At 38.1% G+C, this 26,693-nt stretch overlaps 1 protein-coding gene across 1 annotated transcript in view; it reads left to right on the plus strand.

The window, feature by feature from the left end:
* The first annotated feature begins 8,741 nt into the window (after positions 1-8,741).
* The window catches only part of Fbxl17 (F-box and leucine rich repeat protein 17), a 456,093-nt gene continuing 438,141 nt past the window's right edge, over positions 8,742-26,693 (plus strand). The window contains exons 1-3 of the mRNA XM_055628378.1: positions 8,742-8,825; positions 10,900-11,022; positions 13,764-14,021. Coding sequence (XP_055484353.1) covers positions 8,742-8,825; positions 10,900-11,022; positions 13,764-14,021 — 465 coding nt within the window. The remainder of the gene's footprint in view (positions 8,826-10,899; positions 11,023-13,763; positions 14,022-26,693) is intronic.

Genomic DNA, 26,693 nt, shown 5'->3' on the forward strand with positions numbered 1-26,693 from the left:
CTCTCTCTCTCTCTCTCTCTCTCTCTCTCTCTCTCTCCCCGTCTCTTCCTTCTCCCCCTGTGTGCGGAGGAGGGGGGTTCCCTGACAGCCGGGGGGACGCCGGAAGGGGGCCCTGAGAGGCCAGTGGGGCCTCAGCTTTCAGCCGGGTTTTGAAGTAGAAAAACTTGAAGGCTGCTGAATGCCTTGTAGCTTAGGTCTGTGATCTACAAGTCGGGGTTTATGTATGCATTAGCAACCCTCCCCCCCACACCACCGATTTTGGAACTGCTGAGTTTCTGTGGAATATACACACGTTCTTGAGCAATTTGTAGGACTGGTGTTTGAAAGTTTTCAAGTTTGATAGCTGATAGTGGCACCGTGTGTCCGAGCTTTTATCTCTACAAACCCCATGGATTTCTCCAGTTGATGCTGTGAGATAAGTCCTGGTCGTACAGACTGAATGCAAAAAGAAACTGACGTTTCACTTTCGGTCTTTTGGGACCGACGACTTTCGTTGGCCAGCCTGGAGGAGTTTTTTTTTTTTTTTCTTGTGGAGTTAACAGTCTAGATTGGCTTCAGAGTGTTTGATTTGTTCAAGGTCACAGCCATAAACTAAAGGGCAAAATTGGGTCTTGAACTAGAGTGTTTTTGCTAGCTTGACTTGGAACAACAAACAAGCCCAAGCACCCTGTCGTTTATGCTGTTTGTCCTTCCTGCATCCTTACCTTTATATACAAGCATGGATTACCACAAGTCAAAAGTCTTTTTTTTTTTTCACCCTTGGGGGTTGGGTGAATGAACAGTTGAAGTCCCTGGTGAGAACCTTGTCACTTTAAATTACCAAGTAAAATCACTGCTTTTGTCAGTGCTAAGGGCAAACTTTGTGATAGAATTTGTATTAAGTTATTAACTTCTTTTCCCCCTTATTTTCTGTCTTTGTTAGCACACCTCTTTCTGGAGATTTGAACTTGGTTTTTCAGTGTGGATGATATTTAAATAAGACTAGCCAGAAATAACCGTGGGGAGAATTTGGCTACCTTTACAGTTACTGAGGTAACTGCCATGCATTGCAATTGTTGCTGGCACATCGCTGCTCCTTACTTGATTAGACTTCTTCCATTTATGCTTCTGTGTTTGGCTCTGCTTCGCTGTGACATTGATGTTCTTGTACAACAGAAGAGTGGGCAACTTTCCCATTTCCTTGTGTCAAACTGTAATGATTTAATTATTATGCAGGTATATTTTTTGGAGGAGTTATCGCTGTGTGTGTTCATGGGATGCATTTTAGTGCAGAGGGAACTTTCTCAAGTGTTTTAAATCTCTGGATGACATGGATAAATATAATATCAAACTTTTGGTACACAAGTTTCATTGCTGTCTTCTTACTTGGTAAGTCAGAGTGAAGAAACAAACTGAGTCAAAATCGGTACTTCACTGTCTTTACCTAAGCCCTTATATCATGAAGAAAAGGACATTTATTATCATCTTTGGTTTATTGTAACAGGGTCTCACTGTGTAGCTCAGACTGGCCTCCAAACTCTTGCTCTTCTTGCTTCAGCATCTTGAATGCTGGAATTACAGGTTAATGCTAGTTAACATTTTAAATTTTAAATGAGAAGGGACATTATGTCACAATAAAGGAAACCTTTAAAGGTTGTTTTTTTTTGGCTAAGAATTGTTGAGAACTTGGTCCAGGAGACTTTTAGGACTTGCTGTTGTGTTGGAGTTATTGGGTATGCTGTATAGATTCCTATTTCTGCTAAAAGCTTGACTAAAGATTGTCAGGTCCTACTGGTTTCCATATAAAGTGAGTTGGTGAGGGTGAATTGGAGGAATTTTCAGTGTCTGCCAACCCAAGTAGAACTTCTGAAACAGTGGCTTTGTGAACCCACCTGTCTTGCTCATTGCTCTGGGCCCTCCCCTCAGTACACTGCAGTGGTTCCGAATTAATTACTGAGTGAGTGAGTGAGAGTCTAGGGTTGTACACTGTGCTAAGAGAAGGTTCTGTTCAACATGAGGTCTAAGTCAGGTAAGAGGGTTAGGACGATGAAAGTGTTGTGACTCTGGGAAGGACGTTGGGTGTTTGGCTTGGGGATGAGACTTAGGAGGCTCTGACCCCCCCCGCCCCCTCCCCCCCGTTACTAGAAAGGTTGTTGTATAGAGAGGCACAGATTCATCACCCGCATTGGAAGTATTCCTAGTGTAACCTCCCGGATAATGGGCTAGTGGCTCTATTGTTGCTGCTGCTTCTCTTCCTATTCCTCCTCCTTTGTAAATTGTTAAAAAGTAGTGGAGGTTAGGTGAAAAGTTTTGGAAGGAAGTACTATTTAAAAGAAGTTTTGGGAGAAAAAAGCCACCATACTTACCATTTTCTTTCAAGTAGTGTAGAGACCCTGTGCTGCTTTCAGGGTGATTTTGCCTCTGTATAAATGAGGCTGATCTCCTTAACTTAGTATAGTGCTGCATGCTCTCTTCTTCAAATGCTCCCACATTGCCAACAAAGACTTTGCTTTGCTTCAGCCCTATCTGCTGTTTGATCGCCAAAGGTAGAATAAACACTCTTAACAATTGAGATTATTTTTCCTAGATCTGCACCACCCAATATGTTTGTTGGCCACTAGCTACATGTATTTACATTTACAATGGTTAAACAGAACTTAAACTTCAGTTTGTCAGTTATAAGGGCCAGATTGCAGAAATCCATAGTCTCGTGTCCCCAGTGCCTACTTTACTAGGCTGTGTTGCACAGGACAGAAAGAGCTGTGCACCCTTAGTCCCTCACCCATGCCCATGGCATTGAAGTGTCCATGTGGTTTGGAAGTGTTTTTCTCTGTAGCATGTAACTTCCTTCATTAAAAAATACTGCTTAGTGTCCCACAGTAGTTATCATATGGCCTTCTGTTAAGAGCTATTTCCAGTTTAATTTTTGCTACTGGATCAGTTTATAAAGATGTTATATACATGTGGTAATAATTTCAAGGATAGGTATCAAGGAAGTGGAACTTTGGTTTGAAGAGTGTATGCTTGCCAGTTTAGAAGCCATTGGTAACAATTAGTACTTTTCTAGAAATGGACCCACTTCTTTTTTGAAATAGTAAGCATTACTGGAAATTGTAATTATGTAACTTTAGAACAGACAGTAATTGTTGAGACCCTTTAGTCACTTTCACCCCTTAATACATACAGAAATAGAGAAGAAATGTTTCACTCTGCGACATTTTAGTGAATGGCAGACCCTGAGCTGGATCCCAGTTGTGTTTTCAGTTGTAGACATCTTTTGAATATACTGTTAGGAGGACTTGAATACTCTTTCAGGGAGTTTATGAAAGGTATTTCTGAATGGGGGAGGTTGTTTGCTTCCTCCAGACATATTGTAAACCATTGAAACGGAGGCTGATTTATAACTGGTGTGGGCCTATAGTGGGGTCTTTATAAGAAATTTGAGAAGCAGAGAATGGCTCATCAAAGCTCAGCTCTGGGAATAGCATTTTTCTTTATGTTAGGTCTTTAGTTACTGGATTGTTTTGAATCATATAAACAAATAATACTTTTTGTTGCCTTTCCAACTTCAAGCAATTCTACATACTGAAATTACAACTAGATTTTTGTATGATGCAACCATTGTGCAACAATTTTTCTTGCATGTTTTCTGTTTGCATGAATGGCTACCTTTTAATACAAGAGATGTGCTTTATGTTTAGATTGTTATCTTGCTCTCAGTTAGCAAACCTATTTCTTTCCAAAATGTAGTAAGTGGGAGAGCTTACCTACAGTCCTTTCGCTACTGCCATGCCAGTATGTAGGAAATCTCTAGTTTGGAAGATTTATTACAAATGGCTGCTCTAGTGAAAAAGGCAGTTTCACGAGAGAAATTTGTTGTGGTGGAAAGTCTGGCAGGTTTTAGGAAGGCAGGTTTGCCACATTTCCTTTCTGAAGTAGCTAAGTGGTCTTATGTTAATTAGGCTGCCAAAAAGAGAGGTTTATTTACACAAACATTCTGTCAATTGTGCTCTGTAGTGAAAGCTCGAAGAGTGATCACCTTGAGTCTTTGTTGAACTTTTGAGCTTCAGGTTGTGTAAAAGATGGGAGAGCAAGTGATTAAGAAACACTTCAGATTAGCATAATAGATTCTAAGGCAGTTACTTAACCTTCCCTGGTAGCCTCCTTTTTTTTTGTGTCACCTACCTATTAAATTTCTTTTCACATTGATAAGCAAAACTAACCTGGATTCATGTAGATCTAGTTAGTGCTGTGTGGATCAAAAGTGCCATTTACTTTTATGAGAAAACTGGAGAAGTACTGGTCAGACTTGTTTCAGCTAGGTGGTGCTTGGTGCATGAGCATTCAGAGAAAAAATTAGCCCTTTAAAGCTAGAGTCAGGGCCACTGAGATGGCTCAGCTGGTAAAGGTACCTAACACTGAGCCCAATGGCCTGACTTCTGTTTTCGGGACTAACATGATAGAAAAAGAAGGAACTCCTCTAAGTTGTCCTCTGACCTCCACACATCTGTCTGTCTGTCTGTCTGTCTGTCTCTCTCTCTTTCTCACACACACTCACATAGATACACACAAACACTGATGTGCATGTACAGTTTTGTGTATGTGTTCATACATTTGTGCACATACACGCATACTTTTGTGTATGTGCACACATATTTTGTGCATGTGCACACACACAACACACACATACATATAAATGAAATGTGATAACAAAACCTCCAGCTCTTTAAAAATGACTCCTTAAATCTTTTTCTTCTCATCTATAAAATGAAGAGGATGAGCATAAAAATATCCACCTAACTTAGAGCGTGAGAGGGACTATGGTTGCATGACAAGTCAGTGAACCCTTGTTAAAGAAGATCAAAGCTACCCCGACTATTTGGCATCTAGAATTACATAAAAGACAAGTGTTGGGATGAATTTAGTCTTCGGAAACTGTGGATAGTAGAGTTCTGTGGTGCCTAGGCTGGCACGCCTGGCTTGCTTAGCGCGGTTTGGACGATAAGGAGAAACCATCTGCCAATCAAAGCAGAGAGCCTGGTAGTGGGAAATAAAGAGAAACACATAGTGCTGGCTTGCAGGTGTAGTGACACTTGGAGGAGTGGGAAGGAATCCAGTGATGGAGTTAAGTAGACCACGGAAGTGAGAGAAGAACACAAGGAGAATCTTTCCACACATTGTAAAAGTTCGTTGTAAAAGTATGTATGTGTGAGGGGCTGGCAAGAAGGAATGGTCAAGATAGATTGAGGAATTCCTTAAGCTAATTGTCCCAGTAATTCTAGCAACTGGGAACAGAGGCCAGAGAATCACAGATTGGAGGCCAACACAATTAAGACCCCATCTCAAATACAGAACAAAAGACAGCGCTGGCTGAGCCTTGAAGGGCCCTTTCTAGTGCACACTCAGATTGAGGAGCAGGCTGGTGAGTTTTGAAGAAATTTTCCAAGACACTGAAACAGCTATGCAGAAAACAGCAATTTCCCAGAAAGCAAAGCTAAGGACACAAGGATACTAATGACACAAACGCTTTCACTGTAGTGAACAGAGATTCCAGAAGGAACAGTCAAGTTAAAAATAAAAAGACCCAGGAAAGTCTGATTCTGTAATTGTTACCCTGTTACCTGAAATATCTAGTTTCAAACAATTTTGAGATCTGTAAAGAGTATAAAGAATGTGAGTCATAGTGAGAAAGAAAGCAGTTACAAGAACTGACTCGAAGTGTCTCCAAATAGACTTTGCAAAGAATTAAAAATGATTTTCGTAAACAACGAATAAAATAAAATGATGTAAATAAAAGAATGAAAAGAAATGTTCAAATAACTAAAGGGGAATATTGGCACATTGACTCATTTTTAATAATGAAAGAAAATTTTAATAATCAAAGAGAAGTTATCAAGCCTTACTCTTTTGGATGCCACTATAAATAGAAATTATTTAATTTTATCTTTGGATGCTTACTATTTATCTTTAGAATACACTCTTAAAAGAGTTTGCTTCTTATCCAAAAATTTATTTTTGTTTACCTTTTCTATGATTTATTATATATAATATCATGTGATCTGTGATTAGAGAACTTTTTAAGCATGCATTTTTATTTATTTGTCTGTGTGTGCGCACACGCATGCACAGGTGCCTGTGCAGGTTGTCAAAGGGAGTTGGCTCCTCTGAAGCTGGAAACTGAGCCCTGGTCTTCTGGAGGAGCAGCAGGTGCTCATGCCTGTGTCCAGCCCCTGAATGGTTAGTCCCCTTCCAGAAGAGATGGCTTTACCTCTTTTCCTTGCCTCTTTTGGCATGGCTGGAAGCTCCAGGGGGATGTCATGTAGCAGTGAAAACGTGCATCCTTGTCTTGCTCCTAATCTCAGGAAGACATCTGCCTCAAGTCCACGTCATTTTGTAGGTGGGGTGGAGTGGTGGAGAGCTCAGTTTTCAAGTTGAGAGGACGTTCTTTTATTTCTATATTGTAGAATGTCTTTATCAGGAAATGGTGTTATTTGGGTAAATGTCTTTTCTTGCATCAGTTAGGACCGCCGTTTTTAAACTTTGATCTCATTGGTCTGTTGTGTTACATGGGTTTTTTATTTATTTTTCAATGTTGGCCTATTCTTATTTTCTTTGAATAAATCGCATTTGTCCATGGTTCATCTGCTCTTTTTAGTATGTTGTTGGATTTACTTTTTGTCTATTTATTTTATGTGTATGGGTGTTTTTTTTCTGCATGCTTGTATACACAACATGCATGCTGGAGCTCTCTGAGGCCTTGGCAATGGCCAATGTATACATGGTTGTGAGCTGCCATTTAGGTGTTGGGAATTGAACCTGGGTTTGCTGGAAGAGCACCAGCTCTTGACTGTCGAACCACCTTCCCAGTCCCCTAGTTGTTTAAATTTATAAAGAAAATTTTTCACCTACATTCATGATGGACTTTAGTCTATACAATTTTTTATGAGTTTTTTGTTTGTTTGTTTGTTTGATTGTTTTTGGTTTGGCTTTGATATCATAATGCTGGCCTATAGAAGGAGTGAGAAAGTGTTCTGTTATTCTAAAATTACTAGAAGAAAGATGGATGTGTGTTAATTCACTTTTCGACCTAGCATCTCTGAAGTCTGCAGTTATTTTATCTGTAATGTCCTGTGTTATCAGTAGGCAACAGGTGTCACAGAACCTTCAAAGCAAGCAGTAGGCTCTAAATGGTTAAATTTTTATTTCTGACTACTTTGAAGGCAGTTTTATTTGTAACAATCTTGACTTTCTTCTGGGAGAATTTTGAGTTGAGTCTCAGTGAAGAAGAGATAGTGCTTTGTCTGTACCTCTGTCCTGCTCTCGTCTGTCCGTATGTATGATGAAATTTTCATTTTTTGTTGTATAATTGAGTCACAGAATTTCATTCTGTTTCTGTGATTTGTACTTGTTAGTAATATCCTCTGTTTGATGAGACACTTCTGTTTGGCTTTGTTAATGTGAGTTCTTTATTTTCTGCTCTGGCTGGGCTGAGACTTGAACCCTGGGCTTCATATGTGCTAGTCTAGAGTTCTGCCACTGAGGCCCATCCCAAGCTCTCCTTTGCTGCTCTGGCCATGGTTTTCTCCAGCTCTTGGATGTGCACTAGCTGTTGACTTATTGTCTAGGAAGTCAGGTATCTGGGCTTCTTCATGTGCAGTTTCTAATGACTTTTCCTTGTTAGTGGGCCTCCTTGCTCTGTCTCTCATTTATACATATGCCTTTTTATTATATAGCATATATTTGATTGTGTGTTACATTTACTTGGCAGTGTGAGTATTCTTGTATGATAGTTCTGGGAATTATATTTTCTGTAGGATATATTGTTGTTCAAGGCCTCTGCTTACGTGAATCACTCAGTAGTCATGTGACAAAGATGGCTTTAATGCTGAAATGTGGCTGCCTTTTTTTTTTTCTTGGTTAATGTAAACCACTTATTAGTTTGTAGAATTTTAATATAATTGACAGTTTTGTCAGTTTTTGTAAGGGAGGGAATAGACTGTGGTTTGAACTTTTCTGTCATTTTTGCTAACAGTCTTGTGCTTCTGAATAACCATCAGGAAAGATATCACGGAATATTGGAAATATTGGAATTGAAGGGAATGAAACCCAATAGCTTCCTTTGTCTGTACCTCTGTCCTGCTGTTATTTGTCCGTATGTATGATGAAATTTTCATTTTTTGTTGTTATTCAATTGTGTCACAGAATTTCATTCTGTTTCTGTAATTTGTACTTGTTAGTAATCCTCTGTTTGATGGGACAGCTGAACAGATGAGAAGGAATTCATAGCTGTCAGTGCATGTGTGTTAAACAGTGGGTTTCATGAACTGAGCCTGGGGCAAGGCAAATCTGCTAGGTTTTATAAAGTTTTATTGACACACAGCCTTGCAAAAAATGTGTGTACAAGGCTATATGTGCCAATAAAACTTACTTTTCTTTTGTGGTTTGGAAGATGGAGTTTCTGCCAGAGATGTAGATCTGGGCTGCTGTGTGCTTTGGTGTGACTGGGATTGAGTTCATGATGAATTTTGTATTAAACGATAACTCCACAGGGCTCAAAAACTCTTTGGGCCAGAGTTCTTCTTTCTGGTCCTTTGGTGAGAATCATGCTTCTTTTGGAGTTTCAACACTGCGTAGCTGTTACGTTGCAGCCCTGCCACGCAGGCAGCATTAGGCTCTGAGCAGAAGGGATAAAAGAGGAGAGCAAGCAGAAAAGCGACCACTCTCCTGGCAGAGCCACATTTTCTGGTTCTCTGGCCATAGGGATGGTGGCCTTGGCAGTGTTTGTTGTGTTTGCTGTGCGGGGCTACACAGGCGCCACTTTCATTTCCAAGCAGGGGAATAAAAAGGTTCAGGCAGGGACCAACAAAAGCAAGCAAAAGAGTCATTCCACTTTCTGTTCATTCTTCATAATTTTTCTTCCCTCTTCATCCTACCCGTTACTAATTTGTAGAGTCTTGAGGCAGTTGCTCCCACTATGCTGTCAAGAGCTTTTGCCAACAATCTCGTGCTTTTCAATAACAACCCATCAAGGAAGACATCACAGGAATAGTGAAAATATTACGAATTGAAGGAAATGAAACCCAATACAGAAACATGATATACAGCTAAAGCAGAGAGAAGGAGTTCAGTTTATCAGTAGGTTTTACTTGTGAGCAGGAGCATGTGAAGGACTTACACCATCATTATTGGTGTGGGAGCAGCATTCATTGGGTGTTTCTTCTGTGTTTACACTACACCTTTTGGGGAACACACAATGCTTGTGATTTCTTCAGGCTCAAGGTTTAAATGTAATAGTCTAGCTTGGAGACCTACAACTCTTGGTTGTATAGAGTTATTATAAGACAGAGCTGTGACAGTAATGATTTTATACTTCTTAGTCTGCTTCAGACAACATTGTAGAAGCTGTAGCTGTGCTTTTTAAATCTTGTGATCACCTATTAGATAAATGTTATATTATTCCCATTTTAAGAATAAGGAATTTGGGGTGTGAAGAGGCTGCACAATTTGGTAAAGCTATCATTCAAACTTGAAGATAAGGTTATTGTGTTAAAACTCTGTTTTTCCTAAAACTTTTAATTACTTTTATGAAAATTTTTGTGTATGAGACAAAGTGGAAAATAGCAAAACAAACTCATTAGACATTGTTCACCAAACTTCAGCAATGTACTGCTTTTCTTGTTTTAACCTTTCAACATTTTTTAAAAATTTCAAGAAAGACTAATAAAGCATATTTTAGGTATAATTTCTCATAAACATTAGAGTAAATATAATGATAATACAATTATCAATATAATCATAATATAAAAAACAAAAAATTAATTTCTTTTATATTCTCTAACATCTGTTTGGTGTCCAGTTTTGTCTGATTGCCTCAGAAGTGTTTCTCATGGTTGGTTTGGCTCGGTGTCTCCATTTTCCTACCTGTTGTTATTTTTGATGTGTCTCCACATCTTCAGAGATTTGCCTGGACCCTAACCCTGTCTCCAGCACTTCTTTCATGATAGAACTTTAAGTTCTTTCAAAGTAGGTTTTCACTCTTGAGTAGTGTGATTCCTGTGGCCGTGTTTGGGATGTGTAGTGTGAGTTGATGTGGGCTGATTGTAGGTTTACAGGAAGAGTGCGGAGATAGTGCAGAGGCTCCTCCGCCCTGCCCCCAGGGCTTCCTTGGCCTGGTTCATTTATGTTTCTGAAGTACATTGGCCCAAACTGGCATCAGGATGGGTCCATTACTAGTAATTACAGATTAATCTCTGTTTTGATTTGATCAGTTTCTTCACTAATGTTCTTTTCTATTCTGTCCCAGGATCCAGGTCAGGATTTACACTGGTAGTTATTTCTGCTTAATCCTTTTTGGATCAGAACTGTTATATTCCTCTTTTTTTTTTTTTTTTTTTTTTTTTTTTTATGACCTTGAACTTTTGGATTCTCAAGCAGGTGTTTTGTGGGCCGGTCAGCATTAGCCGTGTATCTGTTGGCAGTAGACAGGGTTAGGGTTTCTCGGGTAGCAAACCTCTTACACTTCTCTTTTGTCTTGTATCTCAGAGTTCATGTGTTCCACAGTCAGGCAAAAGCCTCAGAGGACTCTCTTTTCTCCCTTGTCTCTTTTCTGTTCCGTAAGCATAAGCATTTCTCATTTGTGTTTGGTTTGTCCTCGTAATTCTATTTCAATATAAGGAAACAGAAAGATACACCATTAGTATCATCCTGTTTTCTTCCCTTCCTCTCCCCACCTAAAAGATAGTGCTGGTTCCTGTTTGTAGCCTGTGTCACCAGACTTTTTGCTCTGTAGGGCAGTCTTTGAGTTTTTTGGTGGTGTCCACTTGTACCCAATAGAATATTTGCCATAAGCCCTTAAGTTTGTCATATTGCTGTGTCTTGGATAACATTTAGCAAATATATGGTTCCTTTTGTAATTCACAGATATTTTCCAATTTGTCCCTGGATGAGCGCTGCCTTTCTGCATCGTTGGTTTGCAAGTACTGGCGTGACCTTTGTTTAGATTTCCAGTTCTGGAAGCAGCTGGACCTTAGTAGTCGTCAGCAGGTAAGGAGTTGAAATCTATTAAAGCCTTACCTGATACACTCGGGTGAGGTAAAATCTTTATTCTCTTTCCAATAATTGCAGTCTACAATCTTATGCTTTCTTTTTTAAAAAAGTAATTTTCCAAAAAATCTAATGCCTTTTACTTGTGCGCTCACACACACCCCCACCCCCACCCCCCACGCACCTACCCACACATCTGCATATTTAGTGTATATAGAAGTTCAAGTGAGAGCTAGGTGGAAAAGATAGTTTCTAATGTAGACCAGTAATTACGAGTCTTCACTTTGTCTTAGTTCTTTTTGTATCTCTCTTTATCATCATCATTTCAAAACCATGAACCTTTTCATTTAGGGAGGTTATAACCTAAAAGTTTAACAGCAGAGAATGTTGGCACGCATGCCTCTGCCCCGTGCAATGTACTGTTCCAGAGGCTTTATACGTAAGAATTTATTAACCTCCCTGCAGCTCTAATAAGGTGATGTTGTTTCCTGTGTTATGCATAAAGAAATGGAAATAAACTGGGCTAACATAACTCTTTTTGAAACAACAGAAAAACATTTTTTGGGAAGTTTTCCAATTTCTCTGTTGAGTTCTCAATGTACTTACATGGTAGCATAGATTAGGAAAAAAGATGGGATTTATAGTGCTGATTGCAGACAGTTTGCTAGAGCTCTTAGGCTCATTCTTTATAGGGCATGGGTATTTAGCATTAGAGATACGTGAAAGCACCCAATAAAAATATGATCTTAGGAATCCTAACCTGCTCTAAATTCCTCATGATTTGTTACCATTGGTGCACTGGGAAGCATTTGATGACAGGTTTTCTTAAAAAAAAAAAAAAAAAAAAGCAGATTTGTAATTCCCCCCCAGGCTTACTTCAGTCTACTCCTGTCATCTTACCAAGTTTAGATTACAGGGTGTGCACATAGTAGACTTTCGTGAATTAAGCCAAGCAAGTTTTGACACACCATTAAGTAAGTTTCAGAACATTCATTCACAAGGCTTTCTGTCTTGCCTCCTGGTGGTAAGAGGCTAAAACATCTTGGGTTCCTGAACTATATGTACAGCAAGCATGGGGGGAAGGAAGGGAAGGGAAGTGGATGGAAAGAGGCCCTCTGTCTCCTGCTGAGGCAGCTTTTTCCTTTCAACTCATCCTGAGCAGTTTTCCTCCCCTGGGGTTCCTAAGGCCTGGAGAGGAGAAAATAAAAGCACAGAGTTGTAGCTTCCACGCTCCCTTCAGCAGACACAGAGGTGGCTCTATTTGTGGCTCTCCTCCAAGCACTCAACAGTTTCCCTTTTTGCATTTTAAGCGTTATCTGCATTTTCTCTTTCCTTTTTTTTTTTTTTTTGTCACAAGGCACAAGGACATTAACTCTGATTTCTCTTTTGAAATGTAATTGCAGTGGGAACATTCGTGGCTGGTATTTTATTATCATTTTAAGTTCAGGTGGCTGTGTAAATTTTTTGCCAGATGAACTGCTTATGTGAATTTAGCATTGACTCTTATGAGTAGTTTTCTGTCAGAGACTTCTCTAGCCTCTGCTGTGTTGCTCCACAGTGATGCGTTGTCTCACTGTGAATGGACTGCCTGTGAGGTAGTCCTCTGGTAGCAGTAAAGCTTGTAGTTTGCATACTGTAATGCCAAGCAAGAACATTCCATTCATGGGACGGGGAATGCAGCCCCTGGTTGATGCTTGCCTGCTGTATGGTCAGTTCTTAGCACCAAAACCCAAACCAAAACAACTGCTAAACCAAATCAAAACCAATTCGTGTAACATACCAATTTATATGTAATACTTGCTTCATGGCAAAACATTCTAAATCTCAATGTAGATTTATTCATAGTTTTTGGCGAGCTTGAAGGTTTAATGGAAAGTAGCATGTATATCCTCCTTGTTTTCTGATACCACTTCTAGGACTGACTGTGCAGCGCCTGCTCCACACTAACTAGTTTTCTGTCAAACTGTGTGCTCAGGAGTGAGTGGGGGCCCCTAGGTTAAGGGTCCTGGAAACCCATCTCCAAGTCAGATGTCAGTTACAAAGCTTAGGAGCCAGCCATTCTACACCAAACAGCTGTAAATTCATGAGGTCCAATGTTCACCTCAGGCTTGATAAGTAGCAGCAACTGTTCATGAACACTGGAAACAATTTTACTTACAAGTTTCTGGTATGATTAAGGATACAACCAGAAACCAGAAACATGGAAAAGTCACATGTCAAGATAGGGATGGATATTCAGTCTGCAGACTTCAGGGTTCTTTATTAACTGACTTGTAACCTAATCTCCAGGAAGCTTTTTCTTCCTCTCCTCAGGGGGTTAGAGGGATGGCAGCTCCATTCTCTGATCACCTACTGATTGGTTAGTGTTGATTTTGTTTTTCTTCCTGGAGTTTGAACCAGGATCTCGTCCATGCCAGGTGAGCACTCTTCAATTGAGCCAAGGTTCTAGCCCCCCTACCATTACCTCATTACCATATTCAGGGGGGTCACAGGGAGTTGGTATACATACAAATGACTGACATTCAGAATGTTCCAGGGGCTTTAGGAAATTTATACCAGAAGCTGGGAACAAAGAAAAAGTATATACATATGTTTTATTATAGCACAGTTGTTACATTTTGAAAGCTTCTTGTGTTTTTCACTCCATAAGACGGTTATTACTTATTGATAGAAATTAAGTAATACAAAGTAGTTTTCCACTGTCAGCAAAGTTTAATTTATTATATCTTTTTTTCTCATAGGTTACTGATGAATTATTGGAAAAAATTGCATCCAGAAGTCAGAATATAATTGAAATCAACATTTCTGATTGTCGCAGTATGTCTGATACTGGCGTGTGTGTTCTAGCATTTAAGTGTCCTGGACTTCTTAGGTATACAGCCTACAGGTGTAAACAGCTTTCTGACACCTCCATTATTGCTGTCGCCTCCCACTGCCCTTTACTGCAGAAAGTACATGTAGGCAACCAGGACAAACTAACTGATGAAGGACTCAAACAGGTAAATACATGGCATTTACAGAGCGATGTTACACACTAATTAAAGCTTTTGCAGCAACATTTTGAAAGATTGTTGCATTAAAAATAATTACTAGAGACTAAGTGAGCCATTTTTTTTTCTGTCATAATGAATATTTGCTTAGGCTAATGAGCTCGACGACCATAGTGAAGATTAGATATATTAATTTTGTTGTCTTTTACAGTGAGTGCCTAATTTCTGTGATGAGCCATTTTATTAGCTACTTTTTAAAATTTAATTTTTCTTTTTCAAAAATTTACTTTTTATTTTTTTTAGCTTGGTTTATACCATATTGTGCTTAAGTTAAAAATATTCAGTTTGCATCAGAACAAGTTTTTAAAAGTTAACTTTTGATTTCTCTTTTATGTTATCAGGTGGCATAACTTAAACAGTTTAAAATACTATTGTTTTAAAACATAAATGGAAGCTCAAATTGAAGAGCATAAAATAACAAAAAATGCTAATTACCTATATTTGGCTTATTATTAAATCAGCTCAATAATATACTTCTTTTTTGATATCCTTCCTTTTGGAATAGCATTTACCATTTCCTGACAGAGGGGCTTACTCATTCATGAAGGAAAGATCTTTAAATTGAAGCATTGTACATGAATGTGTTGAAAGTAGAGTTTGAAGAGAACTTTGGGAAGGCTGTTTGCATAGAGTCTACCGAGTGTGGCCGTTCACTGTGTTTATTAAAAGGGTGTCACAACTTACAAGAGAACCTAATATGTCATTGCCCAGGCATGCTGCAAAGTAACACTTTCCCTTACTTTAATATTTCCTGCTTTCTTTATTTTTTGTACAGGTAAAGCATTTATGGCATTTTTGAAATCAATTAAATTACTCTTTTCTAGAGAAATACATATTTTTATGGATGTAGCATGATTTTATTTATTATGACTTTTTGTTAACGTTTTTTATAGTTAAACATTTTTTAAGAGTCAATGTATTAACAGCTGGATAATCTTTTCATATTTAAGTGTCATGTAACACAGTAGGCATCCCATTAGCAGGCTAGTGGGGATGTTCTGAGTAGTAATTTTGCGAAAAAGAATGAAATCATAGTTGTCTTTCAAGCAAGTTTTTTAAGGGACAGAATACGGTTGTGACAATCAAATATAACGAACTTCATAATGTTGAAACTGATTATGTAAACCTCTATTACATGATCCTTTTAAAGTTTTGTGAAATTATTTCAGTATTTGTTTTAGGTTTTTATGGTTTTTGAATTATGAAGTAGCTTTATGCAATGCAGTATTCTAATAGAAACAGGAAGCTGTCTGAACATTTTCTTTCTAGCTAATTTTTTTTTTTTTTTAGTGATCAAAAGGATTCTTGCTGTAGTGTAGGGCACCGTTTCCCATCCTTCACTGTTCTGTAGTAAGGTGGCAGAAGTTAGCCTGGATTTGAGATTGCTCTGAATGACAGAACAGCGTTACGGGTATGGTGTGAAGAGGTTGGATTTTGTGTACATGTTGTATGCAGTGTACATCTATGTTTCCTATTTCATTCCATATTACTGTTTTAAATAAATGATGCCCTTGACCCACCTAGCGATTAATTTTATAACCTACTGACATTTGATGAATCGTGTTGTGTAGTATATTATGGCTTAGTAAAACAGTACTTTTATGGTGAACTATTCATGATTAACAATTTTCTGTGACTACTATTTCTTCTTGAACTCAGTAATTAAACAGTTAATTGTTGACTGTTGATTCATTCCCCCCTTCTGACAATAAAACTGACAAATGGTTCAGAAATGTATACATGCATTTTATTGATAATACCTTTGAAATGTCTTTCCTACATAAGTGCTACAATTTTGACTGGTTTTAGCAAACACAGAATATATATGCTTTTTAAGTTATTATTATTATTTTTATAAAACAAATACTAAAAGCATTTCAACTTAAAGCTCGAACATCCTAAGACTGTAATATTGAAAGTATTGAATTTTGCTTGATAATGTTTCTTAGACTATACTGATGTCCTTAAAAGTTCAGCTGTTTAGAAGAGTTTTGTTTTCTTCATTTAGTGTGTGTGTTCGTGTGTGTGTGCGTGCCACAGTGTACACTTGGAGGTTAGAGGACACCGTGGGGTAGTTCTCTCCTACCATGTAGGTTCCAGGGTTCAAAGTCAGGTAGTCACTGTACCCACTGTACCCACTGGGCCGTCTTGCTGCCCTCCCTGCTATGAAACACCTCATGTGTGCGTACACACGCTGTGCTGCGCAGGTGGAAGTTAAGGAAGCTTGTAGGAGCCAGCTGTCTCCTCTCTCATGTGAGTCTCAGACTGCATGCAGGCCACTGGGCTTGGCAGCAAGGGCCTTAACCCACTGAGTTATCTTGACAACACAAGTCAGGCTGTTTTGACCAAACATTATCTCCTTTATAAAATGCCATGTTCTGAATATTGATATTTGTATCTCCATAAAGATTATGCCATATTATCTTATCAATGGAAACACTTTACCAATATATCTTATGTATACCATCCTTCTCTTATAAGACTATAATCATGAATCTGGAGGAAAGAGCAATTTAATTAAGAATAATAGCTATTTAGTTTTCTTAATATTTTATCATCTAGTATTTGTATTCAAGTAAGTAATGGTTAGGAGTCAACTCATTAAAGCAAGTTTAAGAAATTATGTCCATTGTTATTATTTTATGTGACAGTCACAACTAAGTTTGAGTTTAAGTTGTTTCTGAACATAAGCCATTGTAGACTTTTTCCCGTGTTTTTGTAAATAAAAAATGAGTGTTGGGCTATATAATGTTTATTATTATTCCTATAATTATTGCAGTGGTATTATCTAACCTATCACAAATAATAAGACACAGATACCTGATAAATTTTATAATTCCCTTATCTATCTTAGGCTGGCAGATATTTCACCTATTCTGTCTCAGTCACCTCACCATCCATCTCCCATCACCCATCCAGTGCCATCTGCCTTAATCATCCTCATCTGGTCTACCTTCCATCCGTAATCCCAATATACTTGCTTATATTTTTCATCTTGGTGTGTTTTCCATCCATGCCATCCTTGGAGTCCTTCCTCCCAGCCTACGTGGCTCCTTTTCCACGCTAAAACCATCATGTCATCCTCTTTCCTCCTCTCTTTCCATCTGTTTTCCATGATTCACCTGTCCTCAAAAGCCTGGAAACCTTAGCCACACCTACCTTCTGCCTTGCTCAGGTACAGGCTGTTTAATCAACCAATCAGTTATGTCTTAGGCAGGTTTATGCAACAAGGATAGGTATATCTGGGGGATAAAAAGATCTTGAGGGCCAGCATCAGAACATTCCCTTTTCTATCTAAATGAAAAGGCCATTTTTTTTAATACAGTAAGAATAATTATGAAACAATTATAAAAACTGATGGATAAGATTGTTATTCATTGTCTAATTTAAATGTATTTGGCAATTCTTGAAGAAAATATCCTGTCTATGAGGTTTTGTACCTAAGTTATCTTTATAGTTTGTATCTGTCAACCGAAAAACATCCATCTAGACCTAAAACATCTTTTTAATTCCTAAGCAACTAAGCTAATTGTAATACTTTGACTATCTTGTCTTCAACCCCACCAGAGACTTGAGAAGGAATAAAATTAATTAGTTGAGTAAATAGGAAAGCTATTTACTCAAAAAGTAAATATGAAAAGTAAATCATGAAAGCTACTTCCAAAAAAAATAGAACATTGACAGAGATAGTTTGCTGCCTGAAAAGCCACCCAAAACTCTGTAACGTTGGAGCATCAGCCGTCTGTCCCAGTATATTTGACAGACATATATGTGAAACTAGGACTTGCTTACCCTGTCTTGGCAGAGTTCGGCAGTCGACTTGGCCAGCAATTAAGCTTACCAATTTTAGGCAGAATTCTGTCTTGTCAAGAAGCAAGGGCATTTTTTTTTTTCTTTTTTCTTTTTTTTTTTTTTTTTTTTTTTTTTTTTTTTTTTTTTTTTTTTTTTTGTCTGGATGGCTGTTTTGTGTCATTTGAAGCCTTCACCATGTGGAAGTTCTTCAGTGCTCATCATCTTCTTTGAGGTAGGCTGGGTGATGCCAGGAGATGATGTCTCATTGTCCAAGAATCTTTAAAATAATAAAAATATTTCTAAATGCCATATTCTGTAGGTTTTTGAAGACTTATCTATCTATATATAATCTATATATAGAGTCATATCTCTGTGTTAAACTCAGGATGTATGTTCCTGTTATAAATTAAACTAGTGTCTGATAGGACATGAGTTGATTAACAACTTGTATTATCCTAAACAGTTTGCAATACCAGTTTAAAAGTATTGGAAGTAACCTTGAATCTGTACCAATATACTAAAATTTATACCAGTGTCTCAAAAAATAGACTTATTTTTGCATTGATATATAAAATCTTATACCAATGAGTTAAAAATAACCTTATTTTAGAATAATAAATAAAGCCTTTAGTTTAGTAGATTCAATAATCTACCTTTTATCTTATTCCTATAACATATCCCTATATTCCCCTTTCTTTTTTTTTTTTAACCCTATTTTCCTTATCTAATAAAGATAGAGAAAAGAAAAGAGAAATCCCTGTGTCTAACCTTGTTTTCTCTCTGAATAATACCATTACTAACTTATAACCTCTACCAATGACAGTAAACATTTAATAGCTCAACCCCCTCTAGGGAAAACGGGATATTGTTCTCATGGGTTTCTTCTGGCTGATTGAGGGACACCAAGAAATCCTGTTTGTGGGCCCAAAGGAAATTGGGAAAATTGGTTAATTAAGCTAGCATTAACATTTGCAGTTCAGTCTTTGAATGTTGAGAAAGTTCAGGCTTAATAGAAGACCTGTTTGGAACAGTCTGGGCCAATTGAGATTAGTAGTTTTCTTTAAAGCTTCCTGGGAGCAGGCTTTGATGAGGAACAGCAACTGAAGCAGTTGAGGCTGGAATGAGCAGGATGCTGGAACAGATGTGTCAGCATCTCAGCATGCTGGAAGGATGAGTCCGGCTAGGTTTGATCCAGCATCACTGGTATTTGGTACTTTTGTTCTGAAAATAGATATTTTCTCACAAGCATTATACAGTCCTAAAATTATAAGTGTATGAGATGTGCAGGATGTACAGATCAATGAAGTATGGTTTTCTGCACTTTTGTATGAGCAGAAGAAAGGCATCAGCAAATCTTTATTCATGCTATATGAAAGGATGGCATGCACATGTCATGGGGATTCTGTAGCCAACAAGAATTATTGGCTGTGCACAAACATCCGTGTCTCAGTCAGTTTCAGAGCTGTTTCCATGTAACGGGATCAGCAACATGTTACCATTATTATTGAACATACAATCATTACCATGTTGAAATGAAAACAAGGTTGTATAGATCTTAATATCCTCTCTGTGCTCTTGGGCACCTATTTTAGGCCAAGCTGCCACCTATCTCCTGAGATAAGGCCTCCCATTTAGAGACAAGCTGGTTGCCCTGAGCAATAGAAGAGGCCTATGTTCCTAGTAAACTTTACAGAAACTACTTTTTACCTTAGAGTTTAAGTGTACCCTAGGCATCTTGTACCTGTTTAGTGGTTTAGGCCTGGGTTTTTGTATTTGTTGGGGCTGTTTTTGTCCTATCCCCTTTTTTTTATGAAATGGGTGGTTATGCCTTTATAGCCAAACTTTATATAAATTCCCTTTTAACTTTGCAATTTAAGCATATCCTAGGCATCTTGTACCTTGGTTTTTACATTGGTTGTGGCTATCTTTTGCTTGCCCCTTTTTGATATGGGACGGGTAGTTATGCCTTTTAAACATGTGAACTGTGATTTTTGAGTTTTTTAAGACTTACCTAGGCTGGCATGTACTTTGCCACCTGTAAGTCCCCTGTGTCTTTTTTTTTTTTTTTTTTTTTTGCATTAAGCATGACCAACATTTGTCCCCTGTGAAAATGTTTCAGGTTCAAAAGGATAAGTCAGCTGCATTAAAAGTTTTTTGACTTGGGAGGGATGCAGTTTGCATGTTTGTCTCCCAGCCTAATTTCGGGTCCTTACATTGTCCAACAGAACATATATCTTAAGCCAAAATGCCCTTTGGCACCAGTTCTCCTGTGGAAGTTCCACTTCATGAGGAGACTGGCTGGCCTTTTCAGAGCAGTGTGACATCATCTCTCCTTACATAAACCTAAAGTTGATGTGATCCAACCTCTAGATCAGTAAGGGCATGTCATTTATTATTAAGAAAAAAGAACTTATGTAGTAAGTCCTTAAGGAAAAGCTTGTAATTTTGAATCCTAGATTGTCTTTGCAAGAAGCTTAATAGCAGTTGTGCCAGTTTAGGCTGTAACAAGCAAAGCCAACTTTATCAAATTTGGGGATTAAGTTATTGCTAAAGTGTATTGGTGGACCCTTCCCAGAAAGAGCTGACAAGTATCTTATAGTCAGAGAGCTTTGAATTTTAGCTGCTGTTAATCTAGTTTCTATTAGGAAGAGTGCCTTTTTTATTGTACATAACTTAATATTCCATCCCTTGGCTTTTCCCCCATTTTCTCCTTGAACTTTCTTGGAGAAGGCATGGAGAAGAGCCATCACCATTAAACACAGCAACTAGATCCATGAATATGACCATCAAAACAAAGCCAAAGATATCCAAACACCCTCTGCCATGGCACTTTTTATTTTTGATGCAGTTTCAGGCCTATTTCTGTCTAGAAGTCTGTCTGCCTCCCAGTTTCTCCTCTTCAACTTGCCATGTCTCCACAGCCATGGTGGCTGTTAGTGCTCTCTCAGAGCTGAGCCAGCTGTGGAGGGAGGTAGCAGCAGCAAGTTTTGTTATGTTCAATCTGATGTTTGTCTTCTGTTTGTCCACAATAGGTCTATGGTCTGCCCAGAGTAGGGTGTGTTTTAATTGTGGGAGTGTTTAAGGAGACAGTATTTGACCAATGAGTTTTTAGGTTTTAAGTTTGGAATGTTTTGCTGGGAGCTTATTCCCCCCACCAATCTATGATAAAGTATGATTTAAAGGGTGTGTACACTAAATTAGTTGGTGCCATTTGTTGTTGTAAATAAAACCAAATGAGTGTTGGTCTATACACTGTTTATTATTAGCCCCAAGATATCATGGTGGTATTATTTAACCCACTATCTTAGACATAGACACCTGTTAGAATTTATAATTGCCTTATTACCTTGGGCAGGGCAGATAGTTTACCTATGCTGACTCAGTAACCTCACCATCCAGGCCCCATCAAATGCCATTTGCCTTAATCATCCTTATCTGGTCTATGTTCCATACATAATCCCAAGATATGTGCTTTTATTCTTCATCTGGCCCTTTCCACGCTACTATTGGTGTCCTTCCTCCCAGCTCACATGGCCTCTTCTCCACACTAACCCATCTTGTTGTCCTTCTTCCTCCTCTCTTCCTTTCCATCTATTTCCCGTGATTTTCCTGTCTTCAAAAGCCAGGGAACCATAGCCATGCCTATTCCATTCTGCCTTGCTCAGGTGTAGGCAAGGTATAGGTACAACCAATCAGGCATGTTTTAGGCAGGTTTACACAACAAGGATAGGTATATCTGGGGAGTAACAGTTCTTGAGCATCAGAACAAACCCCATCATTTCAATATGAAAATGATAATTAAAATCATCAGTAAATTTCAATATGGCTGTTAGGAGTTTTTTAGTTTTCAATAACTATTCAGAGATATAGCTCAGTGATAGTATGTTTGCCTAGACCACATAAGGCCCTAGGTTCATTCTCCAGCCCTGGCCAAACAAACAATCAACAAACCCCAATCCATGAGAAAAATATTCGAGCTTAAAATCTACAGAAATGTTGAAAAGCAGCCAGAAATGCCCTATCTGCTAGAAACAGTCAAAAGACCAAGCAGGCGTGTAGAGAGGGTTAAGAAACAGCACATTGGAGGTGGAGGCTAGCCTGGTTACAAAGTGAGTTCCAAGCCAGCCAGAGATACACCAGAAACGCAGCCAGCCAGCCAGCCAGCCAACCAACCAACCAACCAACCAACCAACCAAACCAAACCAAACCAAAAACCCAAGCCAACAAGGAATACCACATTGTGGAAAAAAAAAAATTGTTATCCAGTTTCTTCCTATTGGCAGTAGTCATAAAGATAGCAGCTGCGTCCCCAGTGTGGGACTCAGGTCCCTTGTCCCAGAGGGAATAGTGTAGAGATGATTTGCAAGTTAATCTCGTGTGTGTATGTGTGTGTATCTGTTGGGAGCTACCTGAGGGGGTAATGCAGGCATTATGTATGTATTTTGCCAACACTTTTATGATGGAAAACCAGTAGACACAGATTGAAAATATTTTAAGGCAAATAGGAAAAAAAATCTCGTGGTTGCTGTGTACAACATATGAGGAAGCATACAGCAGCCTTTCTGAGGCCTAGGATGAAGTGTCTCCAGGAGAGGATTTTGGTTTAGTTTTTGGTGTTCTCTCTGAAATTAGGACCATCAGAGCATCATTGTATACAGGAGGGTTTAGGAAGTCATGCACGTGCAGGTCAGAACACATGTTTAGGAAAGCATAAGGACATCAGTTTTCATCACTGGTTGTATTCTATACACTTGGTGATACTCTGTGTCATAAATATCCCCCCACCCCATCCCTCGGTCCCCAAATAAGAACATGAAAGGAGCGGCTAAAAGTAGAAATACCTAATTGTGACTCAGTCCAGGCAGAAAGTGCAAAGAAGGGGTAGCAAGAAGAGGAATGTAATGCAGTAGCCAGGTAGAGCGCCAGGTTGCAGAGGCTGTGCAGAGAGTGTGTGTAAGTTTGTTTTGCTTTATACTTTTTGTATTTATGAAAATCTTGATATCCTGGCTGTCAAAACTGTAAATGCCAGGACTGGAGGAGAACCCAATTTCCCGAGTCACCACATCTTAATATTCTACTTAATTTATTTACTGATATGTGTGTGTGTATGTCTGAGTGGATACATATGCATCCCATGTGCCACGGAGTTTGTGGAGAGCAGGAGAGGGCATCGGATCCCCTGGAACTGCTGGATGCGAATGCTCCTATCTGAACCTGGGTCCTCTGCAACAGTAGCAGCTGATCTTAACCACAGAGCCATCTCTCTAGCCCTTCTAATAACCAATTTGGGACTAAAGTTACAGGCATGCAGAAATAAAAAATACGGTATACTAAAAGATATTAAGTGGACAGAATCAGTTTTTGAGGAAACCTAAGCAATAGACTTCTGAGATCAACATTTAAAATCAGTTTTTTTTTTTTAAAAACAAACATAAAAAATATTCACAAAAACTAAAGGAAAACAAAATTTCTGTATAAAATATTAATAAGTAAATGGAAGAATATTTATCTTGATATTACATATGGAATTTTCTCATAATTAGATTCTTTTAAAAAACTTAAAAATACTGAAACTATACTAAGTAGTTTCCTTGACCATGATGGAATGAACCTGGAAACCAAACAGAAAAGCTATAAAAGTCTCAGATATTTGGAGATTGAACAGTGTACCCATAATAACCAATGTTTCCTAGAAGCAATCGCAAAGGAAATTAGAAAGAACCTTTGGATGAGTAAAAGTAAAATAGTGCATAACAGTATGTATGAGTCAGTGTGTGCTTCTGTAAGAGGTTAATTTATAGTCTTTCAGCTCACAGCTGTAGACCTGAAAAACAGTGGCAGCCTCAGTGAGTACCTGAGGGCACTTAAGAATGCAGAGCAAGCTAACTCCAAGGCTAGCAGAAGGAAGAAAATGATAACAGTCAATCACAAAACCAAGAACAGAAGACTATTAGAAGCAAAACCAAAACCATGTTTTTAAGTAAGCTATCAAACTGTTAAGTTTGTTGATTGGTTGGGGGTGGGTTGAGGAAAAGACTGAATCACTAAATCTGACATTGTGAAAGCTGACTTTGGCACTGAGGTATTGACATAAAATGCATTGCATGGAAAAAATTATTGACTTCGGGATAAAACTACAGAACTGATTCAAGAGTTAGAAAGTTTGTAGGCTTTAAGTAAGTATGGAGATTGAATTATTAAAAAAAATTTTTTTGAAAGAATCACCTTTCCTGGTAAATTTTAACGTTTAAAATAACACTAACCTTTCAGATTCTTCTAAAAAAAAAAAAAAAAAAAAAGCTTATTTGTAGCTATAACCAACCAACTAACTAATCAACTGTCCAACTGCCTAGCCAGCCATTCAACCAACTATTCAACAACAACAACAAAAAATCCAAAGATCTCTTTAATGACTTTGTAACAGTTCTTAGCAAGGTTTTAGCCAAAAACTAGCAGATATATGAAGAAGATAATGTTAATCCAAGCATAGTTCTACATGTAAAATGCATTAAAATGAAAACAAAGAAATAAAGATGCCTCTATTTGCAGGTGGCATGCTTTTGTTTATAGAAAACATTAAAAAAATTACAAAAAATTTAGTAGAGTATCAGGATTAAAAACTTTGAGTTGTAATTTTGCATGCTGCCAGTGAACAACTTCCCAAGAACAGAATCCAAATGATATTTTATAATGGCATCTGCACTGTAAATGGCCTCTCTTACAAATGGTTTTAATTCTTCATTCTGTAAAATTTGATGTGTTGTACTTTAATTTAGTTGAATATTTTCAAGTGATATTTGAGGCCTGGCCTTCCTGCCTGCCTGCCTGTTTCCCTTCTTCTTTCCCTCCCTTCCTCCTCCTTTCTTCCTTCTTGTTTCCCATGTGTTAAAGATACATTGAATAATTTGAAAGTACTTGGAAAATTCAGTTTCTGTTACTACTTCTTAGTTTAATTGTATGTGGTCTCACAACAGTATGTGATTGCTATATCTATTTATCTCTCTGTCTGTCTGTCCTTCTTAACTTTGCTTTTAGGATAGAGAGACCTTTCCATGAGTCTGTATTCTTGTCCTGATGGTGTGTAGAGAACCCACTTTATCCAGTCACTTGACTGTGGAGTAGAACTTAGTTCAGCTTGTGCCCTCACTGGTTTTTGTTTATAGTTTTTGTTTTGTCTCCTCTGGTAGATCTGTTAATTTGGGGCAGGAGAGTATTAATATCCCTAAGTGCCACAATGGAGTCATTTGTTTTTCCTGTAGCTAGCTTTTGCTTCACACATTCTGACATTTAAGGTTAGTTGCATACTGTGTTACTAATTATTGTGACATCTTGGTGTGTTTTGTCCTCTTTGTTTTTATTTATTTCCCATTTTATTCCTGATAACTTCTTAAACTGAACTTTGCTGTCTGAAGTTATTATAGCTTTTTATTTATTGGCTAATAATTGTGATGTTTTTCTTATATTTCTGAATCATTGCTTTGAAGTACTTTCTTTTTTTATCCCTCAACTTACAATTCTCAGGATACAGTTTTTTTTTCTACTTAAATCTTTTGAAAATTAATTGAAAAATTCATAAACTTCTAATTTTTGTGGATACTGTGCATATCTAAATTTAATTATCTATCAACCCATCATCTATCTCAGCTAACATCTGTCTGTGTATATATGCATAGTAGCATGTGTGGTTGTGACAACTTGTTGTCACTTTTTTCACCTCCCACCCACCATGTGGGCCTCAGGACTCAAACTTGGGTGATCAGGTCCAGTTGCACATAGCCTTATCTGGCCACCTGTTTGGTTCCTAGGTCCTTATGTACAGTTTAAAGGACTTAAAGAAAAAGAACAATTTTATATTACGAGCAAAATGGGCAGAGGTCCTGCTCCCATCCCTGTACAGTGTCCTCCATGGTCTCTCAGTGGCCACTTACTGTAAATGACGCACCTTCATTAGCAAAACCATTGTCCTGCACCCACAGTTCACGAGTGCTTCCTGCTGCTGTTACATAGTCTGAGTTATAGGTACATGATGTGCATTTTAAGGTCATAGTAACATTTTCATTGTTCTAAAGATCTTTATTGCTCTGCCTATTTATTCTACATGATTCTCCTGCTCTTCCTTGGCCACTCTTCCATTTCCTAATTTTAACTATTCTAGCATGTCTTTATTTTACTTGAAGTTATGCAATGTGTAGTTTTTTCATATTTGATTTTTTTCACTTAGTCATATATGTTTAAGGTTTCTTTCTTTCTTTTTTTAATCTTTCATTATCTCTACATCTAGTTTATTTCTTCTCCATTCAACTACAGTTGGATATCTTAATTTCTGCCCTGTTTAGGTAATAATGAATAAAGTTGTGATTTTTTTTTTTTTGCATAGAATTTTACATAGACATTGTTTTTTAGTATCTTTAGCTAATAGCAAGGAGCTCACCCAACTTTAAACATTTCCCCCTGTTCTCTTGCACAGTTTACAAGAGGGTAGATATATTATCATTGTTTTACTGTAGGCAGGACATCCCTATCATCTACCTTCCTACAAGATTTTTCTTTCACCTTTGATTTTCTGTAGTTTGATAACCCCTTGTGGTATTATTTGAGCCTTCTTAGGTTGGCATTTGGTGTCGAACAGTAATCTGAGGAAATTTTTAGGCTCAGGTACTTCTAATGCTGCTGCTCCTTCCTTCTCGTGGTGTTCTCTGTTCCCGTTTCAGTTACACTATGCTCTTGCAGTTGGCCAGTGGATCTTGGCCGTTAGTCTTTTCTGTTTGCTTTCAGCTTCAGAAGTTACTGTTTTCATACAATGAAACCCTCATGTTCCACTCAGCTCTC

The sequence above is a fragment of the Psammomys obesus genome, unplaced genomic scaffold (genome assembly GCF_907164565.1).
Source record: "Psammomys obesus unplaced genomic scaffold, mPsaObe1.curated_primary_1811, whole genome shotgun sequence".
Classification (NCBI taxonomy): Eukaryota; Metazoa; Chordata; class Mammalia; order Rodentia; family Muridae; genus Psammomys; species Psammomys obesus.